This window comes from Conger conger, chromosome 10 (assembly GCF_963514075.1).
Source record: "Conger conger chromosome 10, fConCon1.1, whole genome shotgun sequence".
Classification (NCBI taxonomy): Eukaryota; Metazoa; Chordata; class Actinopteri; order Anguilliformes; family Congridae; genus Conger; species Conger conger.
Genome location: NC_083769.1, coordinates 35,632,930 through 35,651,603, shown reverse-complemented (window position 1 = coordinate 35,651,603; position 18,674 = coordinate 35,632,930). Strand labels below are relative to the sequence as shown.

The 18,674-nt window shown below is 42.5% G+C and overlaps 2 protein-coding genes across 2 annotated transcripts; both read right to left on the bottom strand.

Annotated features, from left to right (window-relative positions):
• Window positions 1-258: 258 nt before the first annotated feature.
• On the bottom strand, window positions 259-4,119 carry LOC133138591 (cytosolic sulfotransferase 2-like). Its single transcript, XM_061257489.1, has 6 exons — window positions 4,024-4,119; window positions 3,367-3,499; window positions 2,076-2,201; window positions 1,711-1,808; window positions 798-869; window positions 259-591 (listed from the first exon to the last, which is right to left on the bottom strand). The coding sequence occupies exons 1-6, from the start codon at window positions 4,045-4,047 to the stop codon at window positions 514-516; spliced, it is 531 nt and encodes a 176-aa protein (XP_061113473.1). The 5' UTR covers window positions 4,048-4,119; the 3' UTR covers window positions 259-513.
• Window positions 4,120-6,820: 2,701 nt separating this feature from the next.
• Window positions 6,821-16,982, bottom strand: LOC133138589 (cytosolic sulfotransferase 3-like). Its single transcript, XM_061257485.1, has 8 exons — window positions 16,848-16,982; window positions 15,472-15,610; window positions 14,206-14,334; window positions 13,915-14,015; window positions 13,527-13,653; window positions 12,929-13,026; window positions 7,176-7,350; window positions 6,821-7,074 (listed from the first exon to the last, which is right to left on the bottom strand). The coding sequence occupies exons 1-8, from the start codon at window positions 16,869-16,871 to the stop codon at window positions 6,956-6,958; spliced, it is 912 nt and encodes a 303-aa protein (XP_061113469.1). The 5' UTR covers window positions 16,872-16,982; the 3' UTR covers window positions 6,821-6,955.
• Between the last annotated feature and the right edge of the window lie 1,692 nt (window positions 16,983-18,674).

Genomic DNA, 18,674 nt, shown 5'->3' with positions numbered 1-18,674 from the left:
TCAACACAGCCCAGGCGGGGGATCAAACCGGCAACCCTCCGACTGCCAGACGACTGCTCTTACTGCCTGAGCCATGTCGCCCCTGTGCCTGAGACTTTATTGTTTCATTTGTCATCAAGACATTTATTCCAATGTGATGTATTGTGCCCAAGAAATGAATGAAAGACAAAAAGTGTAATAATATGTCCCACGCTCTGCTATTATGCTGAAATATAGTAAAGGAAAGAAAATCAAATATTGTGCAACATAAAGATATCTTTTCGATGTGAGCATTGCTGAAAAGTTGAATGAGTGAAAAATAAGTATTTGACCGCTGTTGTTAGTCCAGACCTGATGCCTGCCTTCTCAGTCTTACCATAGACACACTATTCATCACTCTTCACCTTAAATTTTGGGAAAAACTTTCTGTGCAGCTTTTTCTCAACTGCCAGTGAATTGCATTTGCAGCTGACCCTTGTCCTGGGTGATGGACACCTGCCTAAATCTCAGTCCGGAACCGAATTGTGATATTCATCATCTTCTTCTGGTACTCTTTGTCAAACTTTTCGTTCTGATACACAGTGAAGTGATTCTTCCAATCGCCAACTTTCCCTGAAGGAAGAGGGAGGAAGAAAGAGCATTAAAGATACAATATTGGTAAAAGATGTGAATAAGGCAAGAAGACATCACTCTCCATACAACTGTCTCCACCAAACTTTTCGCATGAATGGAGAGTTTTTGAAGTCAAATACATTAATAGTGGAGTGGTTAGTCATGCGGTTATTCTTCATGGTATCAAATTCCACCCCTTCTTTCACCTGATGTCTCTCCTCCTCAGTTGGGCACACACCCAGGAATGAGCACACACGGTCCAACTCCCGATCCATGTCCTTCAGGGACAAACAAAAACTGAATGTGACCAATCCGTGCTCAAGGAACAAGCTACACAAATTCAACTCTGCGGTGTGTCAGCATCTCAAAATTATTGCAAAAAGAGAAAAATTGGAGCCCACAGTCAAAAGAAAACAAATATTAAATCATAAGCATCTTGGCAACATATATCCTTTTCAGTCTCTTATTTTTTAACATAAAGACAAACATATTTTGGGCTCATCTATCCTCAATGTGTCAATGCGCCTTACTGAGCATCTCAGATTTTTTTTTAAATGTCACTGGAAATGTAAGAGTATATCCAGTACTCAGGAGAAGCACCTAATACCTACTGTCAAATATCGAGGTATGTTTTTGCTGCCAGTGGACAACTATTTTAGATCAATAGCATATTGAATTCATCAAAGTACCAGAAAACCATGGCAAAAAATCTGGTTGTCTCTGCTATGAAGCTGATTTCCAGCAGGCCAATGACTCCAAACATGCATTAAAATCCGCTCAGAAATGCTGAAGTGAAAACAACACTTGCTCAGTCTCCAGACTTAAATCTCATCAAAAACCAGTGTTCTAAACTTCAGAGGGCAGTCCATAAGTGCACCACAAGGCTATGAATGATGTTGAAAAGTTTTGCCCTCCAAATGTGTTCTCTAACCTTATCACAAATGATAGGAAAACACTCACGGTGGTCATCTTTGCCAGGGGTTGTTGCACAAAGTATTGAACCAGGAGTGCCAATAATTTAACAAGGATGGCAATTCTGGACCTGAATGTATTTCTCTTCATTTTGGGGTCGTTTTGGGGACTGTTGGCCAGCAAAGCTTTCACTTCTACAGTTCTTACCTCTGCTAGATCTTCGTAGTGTAGATAGAGGAGTTTGGGGTAAGCTTGTTTTTTCTCCCACCACCCTTTCACATGGCCATACCAGGAGCCAAATAGCACTGGAAAACCAAGGAGGGAGTTGAGTATAATACAGGGTCACATTGTTTAATTGAATCCACTCACTCGTCCAATCACATGCACACTTTCTTAAACCAACAGTCAGACCTCCCCTGTGCTGCTCATTGCCTGCACTGAATCTGCATGCTTTGCTTGCTACTGTGCAAATTACGCTCATTCAGAAAGTGGTGTTTACAATGAACAAACTAAAATAGACTGTAGCTTTAGTATAATGTGTTTGTTTAGCTGTCTCCTCATTCAATTCTGACCTGTGGGAAGAATTGGGATGCAGATCTCCAGGAATGGGTCTCTCTCATAGATGGGCAGGGAGACCCCACGCTTGGGGGAAGACTTCCCAAAATACAGGTCCAACATGTGGGACACCCAGGTTGTACCTGAGAGAGGGTAACAGTTCTGAAATGCATAGAAACCAAAGGCACAGTAATTAATATATGCAGATTATTGAATGGGGTATAGGCATCACCAGTGCTTTCCTTACTTTGAGTGCTGTGCTTTCTAGGCTATAGCCGGGAATATTTTTTGCCTTACCCTGAATATTTTTGACAGAGGAATGACATATATACATTTGGTCAGCACTACTCCACTATTGATTTATTTGACTTCAAAATCTCTCCATTCATTTGGAATGGTTGGTGGAAATAGCTTTATGTAGAGGGTCCCTTGATGTCTTTTTGCCTCCATATTCACATAAACCCACAATATATATATATATATATATATATATATATATATATATATATATATACACTCACTGAGCACTTTACACGCATTGTGTTGCGTTGCTATTACCTTTCTGTGAGCTTTGACCAGTCTGGCCCTTCTCCTCAGTTTTGCCCACAGAACTGATGCTCACTCGATGTTTTATGTTTTTCTTACTATTCTCTGCATACTCTTGCAACTGTTGTGTGTAAAAATCTCAGGAGATCAGCTGTTGACATTCTCAAACCACCCTGTCTGGCAACAACAATCATTCCACGGTCAAAGTCACTTGACTTTGATCACATTTCTTCCCCCTTCTGACATTTGGTGTGAGAAATAGCTGAACCCCTTGACCATGTTGCAGCCACATGATTGGCTAATTACATTGCATTTACAAGCTGGTGTATAGGACTAACTAATAAAATGCTCACTGAGTGTATAATTGTAATGTAATTCCAATGATTGTTGGTTGTGGTTAGGGAAGTGCATCTAAAGCATGCACTCAGATACAGTGAAATACATTAAATGTCTCTTCCCGGCTAAGCAGAAAATTACTTGGGCTCGGCCGCAAACATTCACATGCACAGGGAGTGGCTCTGGGTGCCTCAGGCACCGGCCCCTTTTACCACAAGTGCCCAATATTCTTCTTTGATTTACATATATTTTCATTCATTCATCTAGGTAAAACATATTCTGCATAATAACTGGGTGTTGTTTTTCTAGGTTTGTGTGGCCTTTCCTTACTTTGAGCACCCGCCCCTCATTCGGTCTCTGTGTGTCCCTGGCCCTAAGTGTATTCAATCCTGAGGCCCTGGCAGACATATGAACAGATGGACAGACCTGCTTTGGGATATGTTGCAATAAGAATATCATCAGGTTTTGCCTGGAAGTTCTGGACATTGTCCCAGTTGTCAGTGAAAGAATCAGTCATTGACACACCGTGAAAATCAAACAACTCTGGACGAGGAACTGTCTGAGAGAAGTGAAAATTGAAAACAGAAACAATTCAATATTAAAAAGAAAGCAGCCAAATGTACCATACACATACACACAACACCTCCTGGCACTGAGATTTGGACTGAAGGACATTAATCTTCCTCTCTGGGACTATGTTAACTTCCATCAAAACACAATCGCAATCTCAACTGCCCCCTGGATGCCATTGAGCCTGGGTGGGAAGGTCCTGGATCAGAAAATGTTGAAAACCCCTGCTTTATTGAATGAACCTTGCTCAAACCACATTAAAATGCATTCAATTAAATAGCACCTTTCTCTGTGACTCAGTTCAGGCAACACGATTGCACTTTTTCCAGATGAATACAGAGTAACAAAAGAGCAAAAAGGAAAAGGGCAAACGCCATGGTAGAGCCCAAAAATAATATGCACAAGCAAATTCAAGCAACACTTGGTTTTTTTAACTAAGTATATTTTGTAAATATGCATCTCTTTCACTACATTTAGTGGCAAAGATTTATCATATAGTAATAAAACACCTACTTCTTTTTGGTGCTGGTTGGCCATGGTGATAGTCAGGGCTGAGCTGAAGAGACTGGTGTACTCCTTTTTAAACTACACTGTACCTGGGAAGAGGTGATATAATTCTTACTTAGACCAGCAGGGTTAGTGTAAATACAATCCGCACCAAACTCATATTGTGAGTAATGACAGTATGACAAACTAGAGGAATATACCCTGCCCAGTATGTCAAAGTCCAATTTACGGGAGATAAACAATAAAAAGCAGATGAAAGATCACTTATCAGCAGCTCTGAGTGCCTGAGTTCACATTGGGCCACCTCATGTCAAACATAATATAAAAGCACACAAATAGGTCTGAATGCCATTTATCCATTGCATTACATTACAGCACATAACAAAAACTATGCAGATACTCATATCCAGAGCAACTTACAAATGTAGCAAGCAATAGGGTTAGTCTCAGGAAAGTGTGATGCCACCAAGCAGGCAGAGAAGGCCCATTAAGCTGGGGTAGGATGACCCACAAGAAAAGAAGCCCCCTCACTGTAATTCACCTCTTGACCACTAGAATGAGCCAACTTGATTTATTGGATGGTAGTGGCCTCCCTAATCTTTTAATAGTTTTCAACTCATGTTCGTGGTGGGAATAAATCAAAAGAATGGTACATTCATATATCACAGCACTAAATAAGCTTCTATGTTTTTATGAAGATTTACATACATGCACTTTTTTCACTGTGATTATGAGAATAATGAAACGTCTAACAGAGTAAAATTGTACATGTAAAATTAAGGCACATACACAAAACAGGTTAAAATATCTATGGGGCTAATTTATCACCCTTTAAACCTGACATCCAGATACATTCTGGCTGTATGAACAGTGATCAATAGCCACAGACAGTTCACCATTGGTTACAGGCTGTGTCTGAGTCCCATGCCATATCTTCACCATATCCCTCTCACTCAAGGGGTCACAGATCTCATAGACTGAATTCAGACTCTCAAAAACTCTGAAATGACAAGCTATAGCTCTGAATATTCAGGAATGGACTGCAAATGGATTTCCTGTGATTAATCCAAAAGGAAATTCATTTATATATGTGGCCCTTTGATGGAGCTGAGATGATTCTGTAAAGTTCCTTGCAGAGAACAGAGCTGGCCAAGTGCAAAGCAATGCATAGCACTGTACATTTTTCATGATTTACCAAAAATGCTACATTCACACAGGACATGCCAAACTTGGTGAAAGTGGAATATAATTAAAGTTTTTCTCTTATTCCATCTCATTCTTTCCTGAAGCGTGGGGAACATTTCCCAGAAAGAAGAGAACTCATACTGAAGAACAACAATAACCACATGAACACATGCATACACGTCACATGAACACACACACACAAACAGATATATGTATGTGCATACTGTATGAAGGACCTTGTAATTCTGGTTTGAATACATGGCCTAGATGCCCATTGGTACTGTAGCTTGTCTGAGCTGATAGATGGTCAGGGAATTCAAACCATATGAAGCTGAGAGCTGGTCTGAACTGGTGAACTAAATTCCAGCTGTTTCAAAACCTCGGTCGAGCTGTTCTTCCAGCAGGGACTCACTTGTTTCAGCTAGTCATTGCTGTCATTCTGTTACCATGGCAGCAGGGGTTGGTATTCCATCAGTAATCGTTGATATATCTGATGGCAAATACATTTGTGGAATCCGAAATTTCTTGAATTCCCATTTTGAGTGGATTTGCAAATCAGTTCAAGTGGAAATACTCATGAATGTGTAAATAAAACAAGGTTTCTAAAGGTAGGGGAGAGTGGGGTAAGTTGTCACACTGTTAATTCCCCAAAAAAAGAAGCACTACCTCAAAAATTGAATAGCCATTTTGTGTGACTTTGTGTTCTGAGGTCAGCTCCCTGTGTACATGTGGGCAAAATCACACTACTCTGAGGTGAGGATAGTTTTCATATTTTATGTGATAAGAAGTTTTTTTCGGTACAAATGCACAAAATTGCCGCAGCATGGATGGTGCAGTGGGTAGCACTGCCACCTCACAGCAAGGAGGTCCTGGGTTCTAACCCCGGTTGGCCGAAGCCTCTCTGTGTAGAGTTTGCATGTTCTCTCCATGTTCGTGTGGGTTTCCTCTGGGTACTCCATTTTGGATTTTCCGTATTGTACCTGTTTGCTGGAGAGTTGACCCATTGTCTGGACTATTAACTGCAAACTGTCTTCCACCTGCCTTTATTCTAATAAAGACTTGGAGCAACTCCTGCCTGCTGGATGTGACTTGGTCCGGTTGTTCTGTAAACCTGAAGGCCAGGAAATTTATAGGTGCCAGGTGCTACAACTGCCACAAGCCACAGTGTTCTGCTGTCGTTCATTTTGTTGATGTGGGAGGGGGGAGCTCACGTTCAGCTGTCATTCGTCACAGAGATGATTGACGGGGAATGGGAGGTAAAGGGGGGTGTTCTGCAGTTGTTCCTCATGGGCATTGCTGACAGTCGCAAAAGTTTTCTATAACGGCGGGACCAGCAATTGCGCTTGGTGGGAAAAGCACCAGATTCAGCACCACTGGTCCTTTGATTATATTTGGTTTTTAATTTAAAATGGAAAAAAGCTGATGGGGGTACCCAAGTGCATAACCTGTACTTACCTGTCCATTACTCTGTACTGAAATAAGAATGTAAAGAATACATTTATTTCAATGTGATGTATTGTGCCCAAAAATGGAAGGAAGAGCAAAATGTGTAATATGTCCCACGCTCTCCTATTATGCTGAAATATAGTAAACGAAAGAAAATCAGACTAAAGATACCTTTTCAATGTGAACATTGCTGAAATGTTTAATAAGTGAAGAATAAGAATTTGACCACTGTTGTTAGTCCAGAACTGTTGTCCGCCTTCTCACTCTGACTCATAGACACACTATTCATCACTCTTCACCTCAAATTTTAGGAAAAACTCTCGGCCCTGAACCGAAGTGTGGTATTCATCATCTTCTTCTTGTACTCTTTGTCAAACTGTTCGTTCTGATACACAGTGAAGTGATTCTTCCAATCGCCAACTTTCCCTGAATGAAGAGGGAGGAAGAAAAAGCATTAGATACATTATGGGTAAAAGATGTGAATAAGGCAAGAAGACATCACTCTTCATACAACTGTCTCCACCAACCTTTTCGCATGAATGGAGAGATTTTGAAGTCCATGACATCAAAAGTGGAGTAGTTAGCCATGCGGTTCTTCTTCATGGCATCAAATTCCACCCCTTCTTTCACCTGACGTCTCTCCTCCTCAGTCGGGCACACACTCAGGAATGAGCACACACGGTCCAACTCCCGATCAATGTCCTTCAGGGACAAACAAAAAAATGAAAGTGGCCAATCCGCGCTCAAGGAACAACCTACACAAATTCAACTCTGCGGTGTGTTGGGTTCTCAAAATGATTACAAAAAGAGAAAAATTGGAGCCCACAGTCAAAAGAAAACAAGTATTAAATCATAAGTGTAAGCCAGTCATAAGTAACATTTGGTGTCATGCGCTGGTCAGCTTGCTGACTTCCCCCTCCCGGAGCATACATTGTTAGCCCCCACCTTTTGGCACACATGCCTGTGGGGGAGAGATTCCTAGAGGAGCCTTCTTGGGCCCCCTGGGGAGCCCCCCTTTTAATAATAATAATAATAATACATTATACTTAAAGCACCTTTCACGTCACCCAAGGACACTGTACAATAGTGGCAAATGGCAGTCATAAAACAACATATAGGGACAGACACTGTACACTTATTAAAAGACTCTATACAAAAATGTAGACAATAAAATAGAGTATATAAAACAACAAACAACAATAGGATCCAGAATGCAGCAACTCGTCTGGTCTTCAACCTTCCCAAATACTCACACGTCACCCCCCTGCTTATTTCCCTCCACTGGCTGCCTGTCATTGCTCGCATCAAATTCAAAACATTGGTGCTAGCCTTCCAAGCAGTTAAAGGGTCTTCCCCAGCTTATCTGCAAAAAATCATCAGACCCTACACCCCTGCCAGACCTCTTCGTTCAGCCTCCACAGGCCGCTTGGCACCTCCCCCTCTCAGAACCTCCACCTCACGCTCACGACTACTGTCTGTTCTGGCTCCACGGTGGTGGAACGAACTCCCCGTTGAGGTCAGAACTATAGAATCTCTCCCCACCTTCAAGCGCAAGCTGAAGACACACCTCTTCAAGCAGCACCTCTCCCCATCCCTCCCTACCTCCCTGTGAACCTTAATTGTTGTCTCTGTGACTTGCTTTGTGCATCGGTATTTTTAGTTGGCTAGGTATGCAGTGTTTGGATAGTTAACTTTGGTCACTTTTGCTCTGTTTGTTTGTTCAAAAAAAAAAAAAAAAAAAAAAAAGGCCCTTGTCCTTATCTTTGTTGTACAGGAGTTCCAGAGTTTGGGACCAGCTACACTAAACGCCCTGTCACCCCTAGAACGGAGATGTGCAGTGGGGGTGAGCAGGAGGTGGGTATTGGTGGAGCGGGTTTCTTGGTATGGGGTCAGGAGGTTTGAAAGATAAGAGGGTGCAAGATTATGTTCGGCTTTAAAAAGAAGTAGAATGATTTTAAATTGAATACGGTATTGCACAGGGAGCCAGTGTAGTTGATGGAGGATGGGAGTGATGTGTTGCCGGGTGAGAACTCTTGCAGCGGAATTTTGAATGTATTGGAGTCTGTTTAATCTCTTTGCTGAGATACCAAAGAGAAGGGCGTTACAGTAATCAAGTCTGGAGGTTATGAATGCATGGATGAGAGTCTCAGCAGCGGTGGGGTTAAGTGAGGGGTGGAGTTTGGAAATGTTTTTGAGGTGGAAGAAAGCTGTTTTGGTTTGTTTTTTTATGTGAGTGTCAAATGAGAGGGTAGAATCAATAATGACACCAAGGTTTTTAACTTCAGCGGTAGTGGTGGTGAAATAGCCGGGGATGAATAGATGTGAAAGTTTGAGTTTTTTCAATACAGCTGTATTGAGTAGTGGTAGACTACCAGTAAATTTCAAAGCAAGACATTCAAAGGATGAAAAATCCTGCAGGGGCACACACACAAACTTAAAACAGGAACGATGGAGCACTGCAAGTCCTCCCCCATGCCCAGTTGAGCGTGGTTTATCAATAAACTCATACCCAGATGGGATGGCTTCATTTAGTGTTATAAATTCATTTGGTACTTGCCAGGTTTCAGTAAGACACATAAAGTCAATACCTATATAGGTAATTACATCATTAATGAAAGGTGCTTTGTTGTTAAGAGATCGTACATTGAGCAAAGCAAAAGATGCATTTTTTGAAGTAGAATAATTCTGAGGGACTATCACTGACGTTATGGGGCATAGATTGTTGAAATCAGCAGTGCGCTGTACAGCGTTCCGTTTTATGTTCCGAGTCCAGCTCTAGAGAGAGTCAATGTTGTTAGGGTGAAGATAACGGGCAAACGTCCTACGAGAGCCCCGGTGAATGTATTTGGGGCGAGGGCGCAGAATGCCGAGGTGTTGATGTGACAAAAGGGCATCTGGACATTTGTAACAGTTTTTTCGCAAGCTGCAGAGACAGGCCGATGAGTAGTTGAGAGCCATGGATGAGGAGCACAATCGCTGGTGCAAATGTTGACAGGGCTCACGGGGAAACCAGCGTACCAGCCAGAGTTCATGGACAAGGAGCCAGAGCAGCAACATGGCGGTAGATTGCATTGGGGAGGAGGATGGGAAACAGCCAACCAAACGGTAAGATCAAGCAGACGTACCAGAGACAACAGGTTAGCACTGACGCACCTAGCCCTCTTCCCAGTAGTCTAGCACGTTAGCCAACAAGTGTAAACACTGACACCCTTAGGGGCTGGCAACGGAGGTAACCAAATCCCTGCGAGTGTAACCGCCTAAGCAAGAGACTGACTCACCCACTAAAGTAGCAAGCAAGAAACTTACCCAAGCAGACTCGGTACTCATGAGAGGGCTCGCACAACGACACATAGGCTGGGCGGGCGGGCGAGCAGGCAGGCCCGCAGACCGTTGCATTAGGTGGCAGACAGTTCACTCCCCGGCTCTTAATCGGGTCGGAAGCAGGAGCAGAGAGACAGTAGATCCACAGTTTGTAGCTTTGGGATGGTAGATAGATGGGGGGTCATCCCTATGTTCCCACAGCCCTATGTTCCCACATTTCTAAGATTTAATTTTTTTTCAAAATTAAATGTTTATTATTGATCATGTAAACTGAACTTTATATATTTAGATGTCAAAATAGTCCTCAAAGGACAGCACTTGCAGATGCCTGTTCCTGGCACATAAAAGGTTGAAAAGTACTGATGTAGAGCCCGTTCCAGTTTTAAGTTATTTCGCTTGTTTGCTTGTTCATTAAAAACCTATCGATAATTGAACGTGTACTGTGTCAAAATTGCACAAACATACATTCTTCAGGTCCCATGCAAGCAGCCTGCTGAGTGTGAAGTCAACTGAACATAGAGCTGTGGGAACATAGAGCTGTGGGAACATAGACACGCTCCCATAGATGGTAGATAGTTCCGGAAGATCCGTAGAGATGTTACCACGTAAACAATCCGTTGCATTAGGTGGCAGACAGTTCACTCCCCAGCTCTTAATCGGGTCAGAAGCAGGAGCAGACAGACGGTAGATCCACAGATTGTAGCTTTGGGATGGTAGATAGTTCCGGTAGATCCGTAGAGATGTTACCACGTAAAAAATCCAGGTTAGCTGGGCACCGGAGCACAGTTGCTAGCCAAGTAGTTGCAGGTAGGTTAGTCAAGTTAGTTCAGATCAGTCCTGTTGGATTTATGACCAACATAAACCCAGACGATGGACGGGATAGTAGATAGTTAAAATGACATAACGCGATGGCGTTGACAGTGCGTATAAGTTACTAAATTAAACGTAGCCTACAAACAAACACAGACAACTCCGGTGAGCAGCGGCAGCTAGTTGCGCCAGCGTTCACTCACAACCGGAAACAGGTGACTTCCAGAGCACTTCCTGTGTCTTCCAGAGCAATTTCAGTCTGGCAGCCCACCGCCTCTCGCGCTAGTGTAGTGGCCGTTAGCACGACGGGTTTTCTCACATTCCTTACAGGTTAGAGCACAGGAATACTGGAGATGGCATAAAGACGTTTCATGATAATCCCAGGTCAGAATATAGTAATGTTTGGTGTTATTCTGATTGGTTCAGTGCGACTGGTGTAATGGTCTAGTTTTTGTAACAGTCTACCTTTGATATCATAACCATTCAGGAGCCGAGGGGAAACCGGGCAAAAGCTGTCTCTGTAGAAGCCATGTGTTTTAGCCCCCTGACCACTGCCTGGTGGGAGTTGGCGGTAAATTACAGATGGGTTACCCGTTTTTAGGGTCAAGAACTAAGGCCTAGATGTTGGCGATAAGGAGAAGAAACCAAGCAATCTGGGGTGTCTCCTTTCCTTTCATTCACCCAAATCAGGTTTATCCAAAAGGTATATTACCATGAGAGGCACAAATACATATTTACAGCATAATGCAGTTATCATGAAGACTCCCAATTACAGCATTCATAGATATGATGGGACGGCCTGTAGCGTAGTGGTTAAGGTCAGGAAGGGCTGCCATTTGTGAGGAGCCTGAGAGCTGGTAGATGTCAAGGACAATACACTGTTTGGACTAGCTTTGGGGAGTTTCAGGCCGAAGGAGATAAGGGGAAGATGTTTTAGTTGAGAGGTCACAGGGGTCAATAAGTCATGGGAACCGTGAACCACCACCTTTGGGAAAGGCCCGGGACACTCCCACAGTGCCCTCATTTGGGCACTGCTGTCATTACGCCGGTGACTGCTCTCCTAGATTAAATATTCAAAACTGCTATTAAGATGGTAAATAGACCCGGTAAAACCTTGAAAACATTGTCCATGTGATCCTTATATTATTGCATTAAGTCTTATGTAATGGTAACAGGGAGTGCATGTAAAATGGATAATCAGGAGGGAAGTTTCATGATAACTGCAACATAATAAAACATAAGGGTAATCTGTTTCGTATGGATGTGATCCGGTAAAATCAAGGAATCGGATGAGATACATTTCATACCAAATGGAGTTCAATAAACTTTCAGTAACTCAAGGGAAAACCTACACATCATCTCATTTTCCCTACTTAACAACCCCCAAGGGTGGGGGTCTAAATTCCAGATTTGACCACCCCTCCAGGTTGATTTATGGCACTGCCGCCTGGTTGCAAACATATGATTTGGCATAAAAGCAAGGGAGACAGTCCCCATAAAAGGATTGGTGGTGCATGGCTCTTGTAATTTGGTGCGAAGGGAACCCATGGGCATTACGACGCTGGTTCCTGTCAAATTAGCTCTAAGGAGCCCATTTAATGCACGCCGACCTGGGCTCATGCCAAGGTAGTGCATGTATTGTGTTGGCTAGACCCAATCAACCAGCCTCTGAGTTCTCCGCCGAACTGAGATTTCAGCAATAAATGCTAATCCCGGGAGCATATATTGAGTAATGGTGGCGCAGGTAAGAGTCGAGCGTAATCACTCCCGAGGTTCGCGTATGTTTCAAACCCAAAATTCAAAATTATATCTTAAATGGAGTCAGATAACGAAGGTAGATGTATTGACCCTACTGTGGAGATTCTTGGTCAGCCCAGACCAGTAAAGAGCGGAAGGCAGAGTACTACTGTCTTTGTAACGTGGTTTATTCATTAGCTGATCTAGACTCTCCACATAGCGGTAATTACTATTTAACCCTACTAATATTCTTCCAGCAACACCAGGCAGGACAAGCACGCAGATACCTTCGGCCCGTGCTAAATTCTGTCGTTGGGTCAGCATGGGGTTTTACATAAGCATCTCGGCAACATATATCCTTTTCAGTCTCTTATTTGCTGGCCAGCAAAACTTTCACTTCTGCAGTTCTTACCTCTGCTAGATCTTCATAGTGTAGATAGAGGAGTTTGGGGTAAGCTTGTTTTTTCTCCCACCACCCTTTCACATGGTCATACCAGGAGCCCCATACCACTGGAAAACCAAGGAGGGGAGTTGAGTATAATACGGTGTCACATTGTTTAACTGAGTCCAATCACATGCACACTTTCATAAACCAACAGTCAAACCTCCCCTGTGCTGCTCATTGCCTGCACTGAATCTGCATGCTTTGCTGGCTACTGCACAAATAGGGCTCATCCTCCATCACCCCAGCTACCACCTGTTTGATACTGGGGGGTTTGTGATTCCTCCAGCTTTATAGGTGAGCTGTATTGTGCTCCCTGTTAGATGTGCACTGTAGTACCTGAAGCAGATCCATTAATTGCCAAATCTAAACATATATACATTCATTATCATTAAAATATTTAATCTAAAATAAGAGTTGTCTAATATAAATATTATATGTTAAATAAATATTGATAAATAGAAAAAATATATGTTTAATATAAATATGTGAGTTGTCCTGAATGTACTGTACTTATGATCTCTGAATCTAAACTCAATTTAACCCGAAAAATAACTCGCACACTCACATTTTCCTTCCTGGAATTTCTGCAGGTAAGTAGGCCAGTCTCCAGGCTCAGGCTGTGCACAGTTCATATGGTCAAAATGAAAGTAGGACACAGCATTGTCCTTGGCGTTGCGGGCTACATAGACAATCTGCATAGAGTGGGAGTTCAGCATTTATATGACAAAGATGTTATTCATAATTCATCAACAAATACTGAAAGAGTTATGTAAATACACATTTATGTCAGGACAACTTACAGAAGGAGACTCAACAATCAACAGAGATCAAGTCCAAACACCAAGCATCAAACATTTATTTGGAAAGTGTGTATGCAGACATTCTACCTGTGTGCAGCAATGCATCTTTGCAGGGAAATAGAGAATAGATGACTGAAAGTGGTCCACCCTTACCCTACACTTTTGTTCCCAGAAGGATTTAGGCACAAGCTGAACTGGAAGGTGGGTTTTAATGAGGCGAGGGGATGTGGTCATCTTATCTGCCAATTCAACACCTGTATGGAGTGAAGAAGAGTACCGCTCTTAATCAAGAAATATATTCTGTGCCACATATTTATATTCTCTCCTGCCTACACATATTGACTAAAATAACCATGTTACCTACTACTCCAGTGCATATGTATATTGTGTTGTTCTTAACTGGCACCTATGTGAAGCTATTGAAATCATAAGTGTCTCTGTGACCTGTGGGGAAAATTGGGATGCAGATCTCCAGGAATGGGACTCTCTCATAGATGGGCAGGGAGACCCCACGCTTGGGGGAAGACTTCCCAAAATACAGAAGGTCCAACATTTGGGACACCCAGGTTGTACCTGAGAGAGGGTAACAAATAGATAAATATCAAAACAGTTCTGAAATGCATAGGAACCAAAGGCACAGTAATAGACATATGCAGATCATTGAATGGGGTATACGCGTCACCAGCATTGGGTTTTCTGGGCTATAGCCGGGAATGTTTTTTTTGCCTTAACCTGAATATTTTTGACAGAGGAAAGAATACATATATATACTCAGTGAGAACTGCAAGACTATCAATTTATTTGACTTCAAAATCTCTCTATTTATGCGGAAAGGTTGGTGGAGACAGCTGTATGGACCTTCCAACCTGCTAAAAACTGTAACCTCGGGAGCCGCGGTGGCGCAACAGGCTAAGACGGAGCAGACTTGCGGTTGCAGTTTGCTGCAGGTGCACACTGGGGACCGGGGTTCGATTCTCGGTCCTGCCAAAAGCCAAGTTTGGCCGGCTCACGTGGGGCAGCAATAATTGGCTCGCCGCTCCAGAGGGAGGGACTTGGCAGGGTTATTAGATTGCCGCACAATAAGCACCTTGGGCACCTTGGGCACCTCGGAATCATGGCAACGGGCACGAGACGAGACGGCTTGAAGAAGGCGTGTTGCTCTCATTCGGGCTGCCGAGGGACGGGGTACAGGCGGTACATCTAATACGACTACCTCCAATTGAATCAGACGAGGTACAATTGGCTACCAAATTGGGAGAAAAAGGGAAAAATCTGGAAAAAATGATAATAAAAAAAAAACTAACCTGACCTATTTCTCATAGGAAAAAAACTAAAAAACATTTTTTTGTAAAAAAAAAAAAAGCATGCAAGAAATAGTGTTCACTTACATTCACAGTTTTCCTTTGCGTGTAAATAATACTCTGTGACCTATTTAAATGCATTTGAGTATTTAAAAGCATGAGTAGTTTACAATCCATTTTTCTTGCGAGATCACAAGGGAAAAAATATAAACACACATAAAAATATATACACTTAAGAACTAAAGCATGCACTCATATACAATGAAATGCATTATATGTCTCTTTCCTGTTAAGCAGCAAATTACTTTTTGGCACATGGACAGGGAGTGGCTCCGGGTGCCCAGCCCCTTTTAGTCCAAGTGCCCAATAATTCTGAGGCCCTGGCAGACATATGAACAGATAGACAGACCTGCTTTGGGATATGTTGCAATGAGAATATCATCAGGTTTTGCCTGGAAGTTCTGCACATTGTCCCAGTTGTCAGTGAAGTAATGAGTCATCGACACACCATAAAAATCAAACAACTCTGGACGAGGAGCTGGAACAGTCTGTCAATATAAAAAATGCAGCAGACAAAAGTACCACACACATACAGACCTCCTGGCACTTAGAATTTGGACTGAAGGACATTAATCTTCCTCTCTGTGACTATGTTAACTGTTCCATCAAAACGTTTTTCCATCAAAAGTTACTGTAGTCTGGTGTTGGGTGATTGGGTGGGCGGTCCTGAAAACCCCTGCTTTAATTTATGAATATTGCCCAACTCTCATTTAAATACATTCAATTAAACCACACTTTTCTCTGTTTCTCAGTTCAGGCAACACTATTGCACTTCTTACAGAAGACTGTTACAGAGTAACAGCAAAAAGGAAAAGGGCAAACACCATGCTAGAGCAAAATATTATGCACAAGAAAATTCAAGCAACGCTTGGTTTTAGCTGATTTCTAACACAATTGTACTATAAATGCAATATATACTCCTAAAACGTCCCTCACTCCACAAACTCCTTTCTTGACAGGGGCAAAGTGGGAGTCTCTTTGCAGCGACATTGCCTATATTATTGACAGGGTGTCTGCAGCTCTGATTGGTTTAGAACCATGCTTACAATACCAATGGAAAGCTACAAGGATACATTTTTCTCTCTGTTTGGCTCTAAAAATGTCCGTCGAAGTTATAGATCAATATAGCTTTGCTTTGCATTGGTATTTATGGTCAACCCCACCCCCACTTACATACCAAAAAGACTGGCTTACTTTGCTAGAAAAAACGTAATAGTGTAACCAACAAATCTTATCTTTTAAATCAATTTTACGGGTCACAAATGTGATAACATTTCATTACCCCAAACTCTTCTATGTACACTATGAAGATCCAGCAGAGGTAAGAACTGCAGAAGTGAAAGTTTTGCTGGCCTGCAGTCCCTGACATAGCAGTTCCTGCTGTGGAACAAAAATCGAGCTCTGCACCTTGCAGCACTATGATCAACATTAACATCAACCCAAAAATGAAGAGAAATACATTCAGCCAATTATTGGCACCCTTGATAAATATATATATTCACATAAATATTATTGATTAGGAGAGTATTAGGAAAGCTTTATTTCCCGGTGCTGACCCGATAGGTCTCAGGGGGTTAATGACCACATCTAAAAACTACTGCATTAAATGAGCTCTATATGGTCTCTGACACAGCAAATCAGTCATTACAATACCCCAGAGTAAGTTTGCATCTCTTTCACTTCATTTAGTGGCAAAGGTTTCTCATATAGAAATAAAACACCTACTTCTTTTTGGTCCTGGTTGGCCATGCTGATTGTAAGGGCTGAGCTGAAGAGACTGGTCTGCTACTGTTTAAACTACACTGTAACTGGGAGTGATATAATTTTTACTTAAATTACAGCAGGGTTTGTGTAAATACCACACCACAACTCAAAGTCCAATTGATGGGAGATAAAGAAAGAAAACTAGATGAAAGATCACTCATCAGCAGTTCCTTGCCTGATATCACATAGCATAAAAGGACAATTTGATTTGCAATTTCAGGGGGGGGGGCACTATTAGGGGGGAGGGTGTAGGGTGTAGGGTGTAAACATTTTAAGTTATGTTTTAGCTTCAGTGTTCTTTTTCCCAGAAGACTGCTTTCGCAATTTAAAGGCTAGTTCAGGCTAAATACGCAATGCAACAAACATACTGGCAACTCTTCATGCCAGATGGCAAAAAAAAAAACAGAGCAAGCGAGACAAAAAGGAACAATAAAGATAGCCTCAGTTGTCTGTAGGCTAGCGCTTACAAAACAAGCATTGAAAGATGACCAATTTAGAAGCTATAACTGCACAAAGCCCGCCGAAATGCGTAGGATGTGGACATCAACCTTTCTATTTGGTCAACTGTGGATTGGCACTTGTGATGAGTCATTTCAAGCTCTGAAGCAAAGCTTATTTAAGCTCCAGTGTTAACACATTCTGATTTTAGTAAACCATTCTACTTGGACATCGACGCAAGCCACCAAGGGCTGAAGGTAATTTTAACGCAGGATTGCAATGGACACAAAATGCCAGTGGCCTATGCCAGTTGGGGCCTGTGTTCATCCAAGTGAAACATGGACAATTACAGTGCCATGTAGTTGGAGTTTCTTGGCCTAAAGTGGGAAGTCACTGATAAGTTTTGTGAATACCTGCTGGGGAACAAAGTCATCATGGACAACATGGACAATAATCCCTTGAGCCACGTGAAGACTGCCAAGTTGTAGCTGGAGCTGTAGAGCAGAGGTGGATGTCTCAGCTGACCCAGTTGGATTTTGATGTATAAACCTGGGCGTTTCAATGGGAATGTGAAAGCCATTTCTAGGCAGTACAACAAACCGAGGCTATCGGACGGTAACTTGTGGGAGTCTCATCTATCAAGTGATGGAGTAACCGCAGGGTTGGTTGAGGCTTGTGGATGGGCATGGGCTGTGGAGGGATCTATGTCTCTGGTGGCACTACAGCGTCTTGACCCAGTCATTGGGGCATTCTTGAAGTATTTGGACCAACAGCGGTGTCCAAGTACCCTTGGGAGGAAAAGGGAAAATGCACATACACTTGAGCTCTTGCGTCATTGTCTATGCGAAAAGGCATTAAAGGTTTTATTGGTGATTTTTAGAGTCCAAAGGAGGGACAAGTGAGGCAGCTACTTCTAACTCAGGCATGGTGCGGTCATCAAGGTGTTGGTGATACCTTCAAATTTATATGGAGTAGGTATTCCTGGCCTGGGAAATTTCAGGACATTGAAGAACACTGTGAGAAGTATGGAAGGTGTATTCAAACCAAGGATCCTCAAAATGTCACTTCCATGGGTAGATCGTCTGCGTCCCGGCCCCTTCTTGCCACGGATTTCACAGTACTTGACCCATCTAGTGATGGACGGGAGAACGTGTTAATCCTCATGGATGTCTTCTTCAAGTTCACAGTGGCCAATACGGGACCAGCAAGCAAGCACTCTAGCCAAAGCTTGGGTAAAAGGAATGGATTCAGAGGTATGGGGTTCCAAAACGCATTCATTCTGACCAAGGTAGGTGTTTCAAAGGAGATGTTGTCCAAGCTTTGTCAGGTGTATGGAAAGGGCAAATGTCA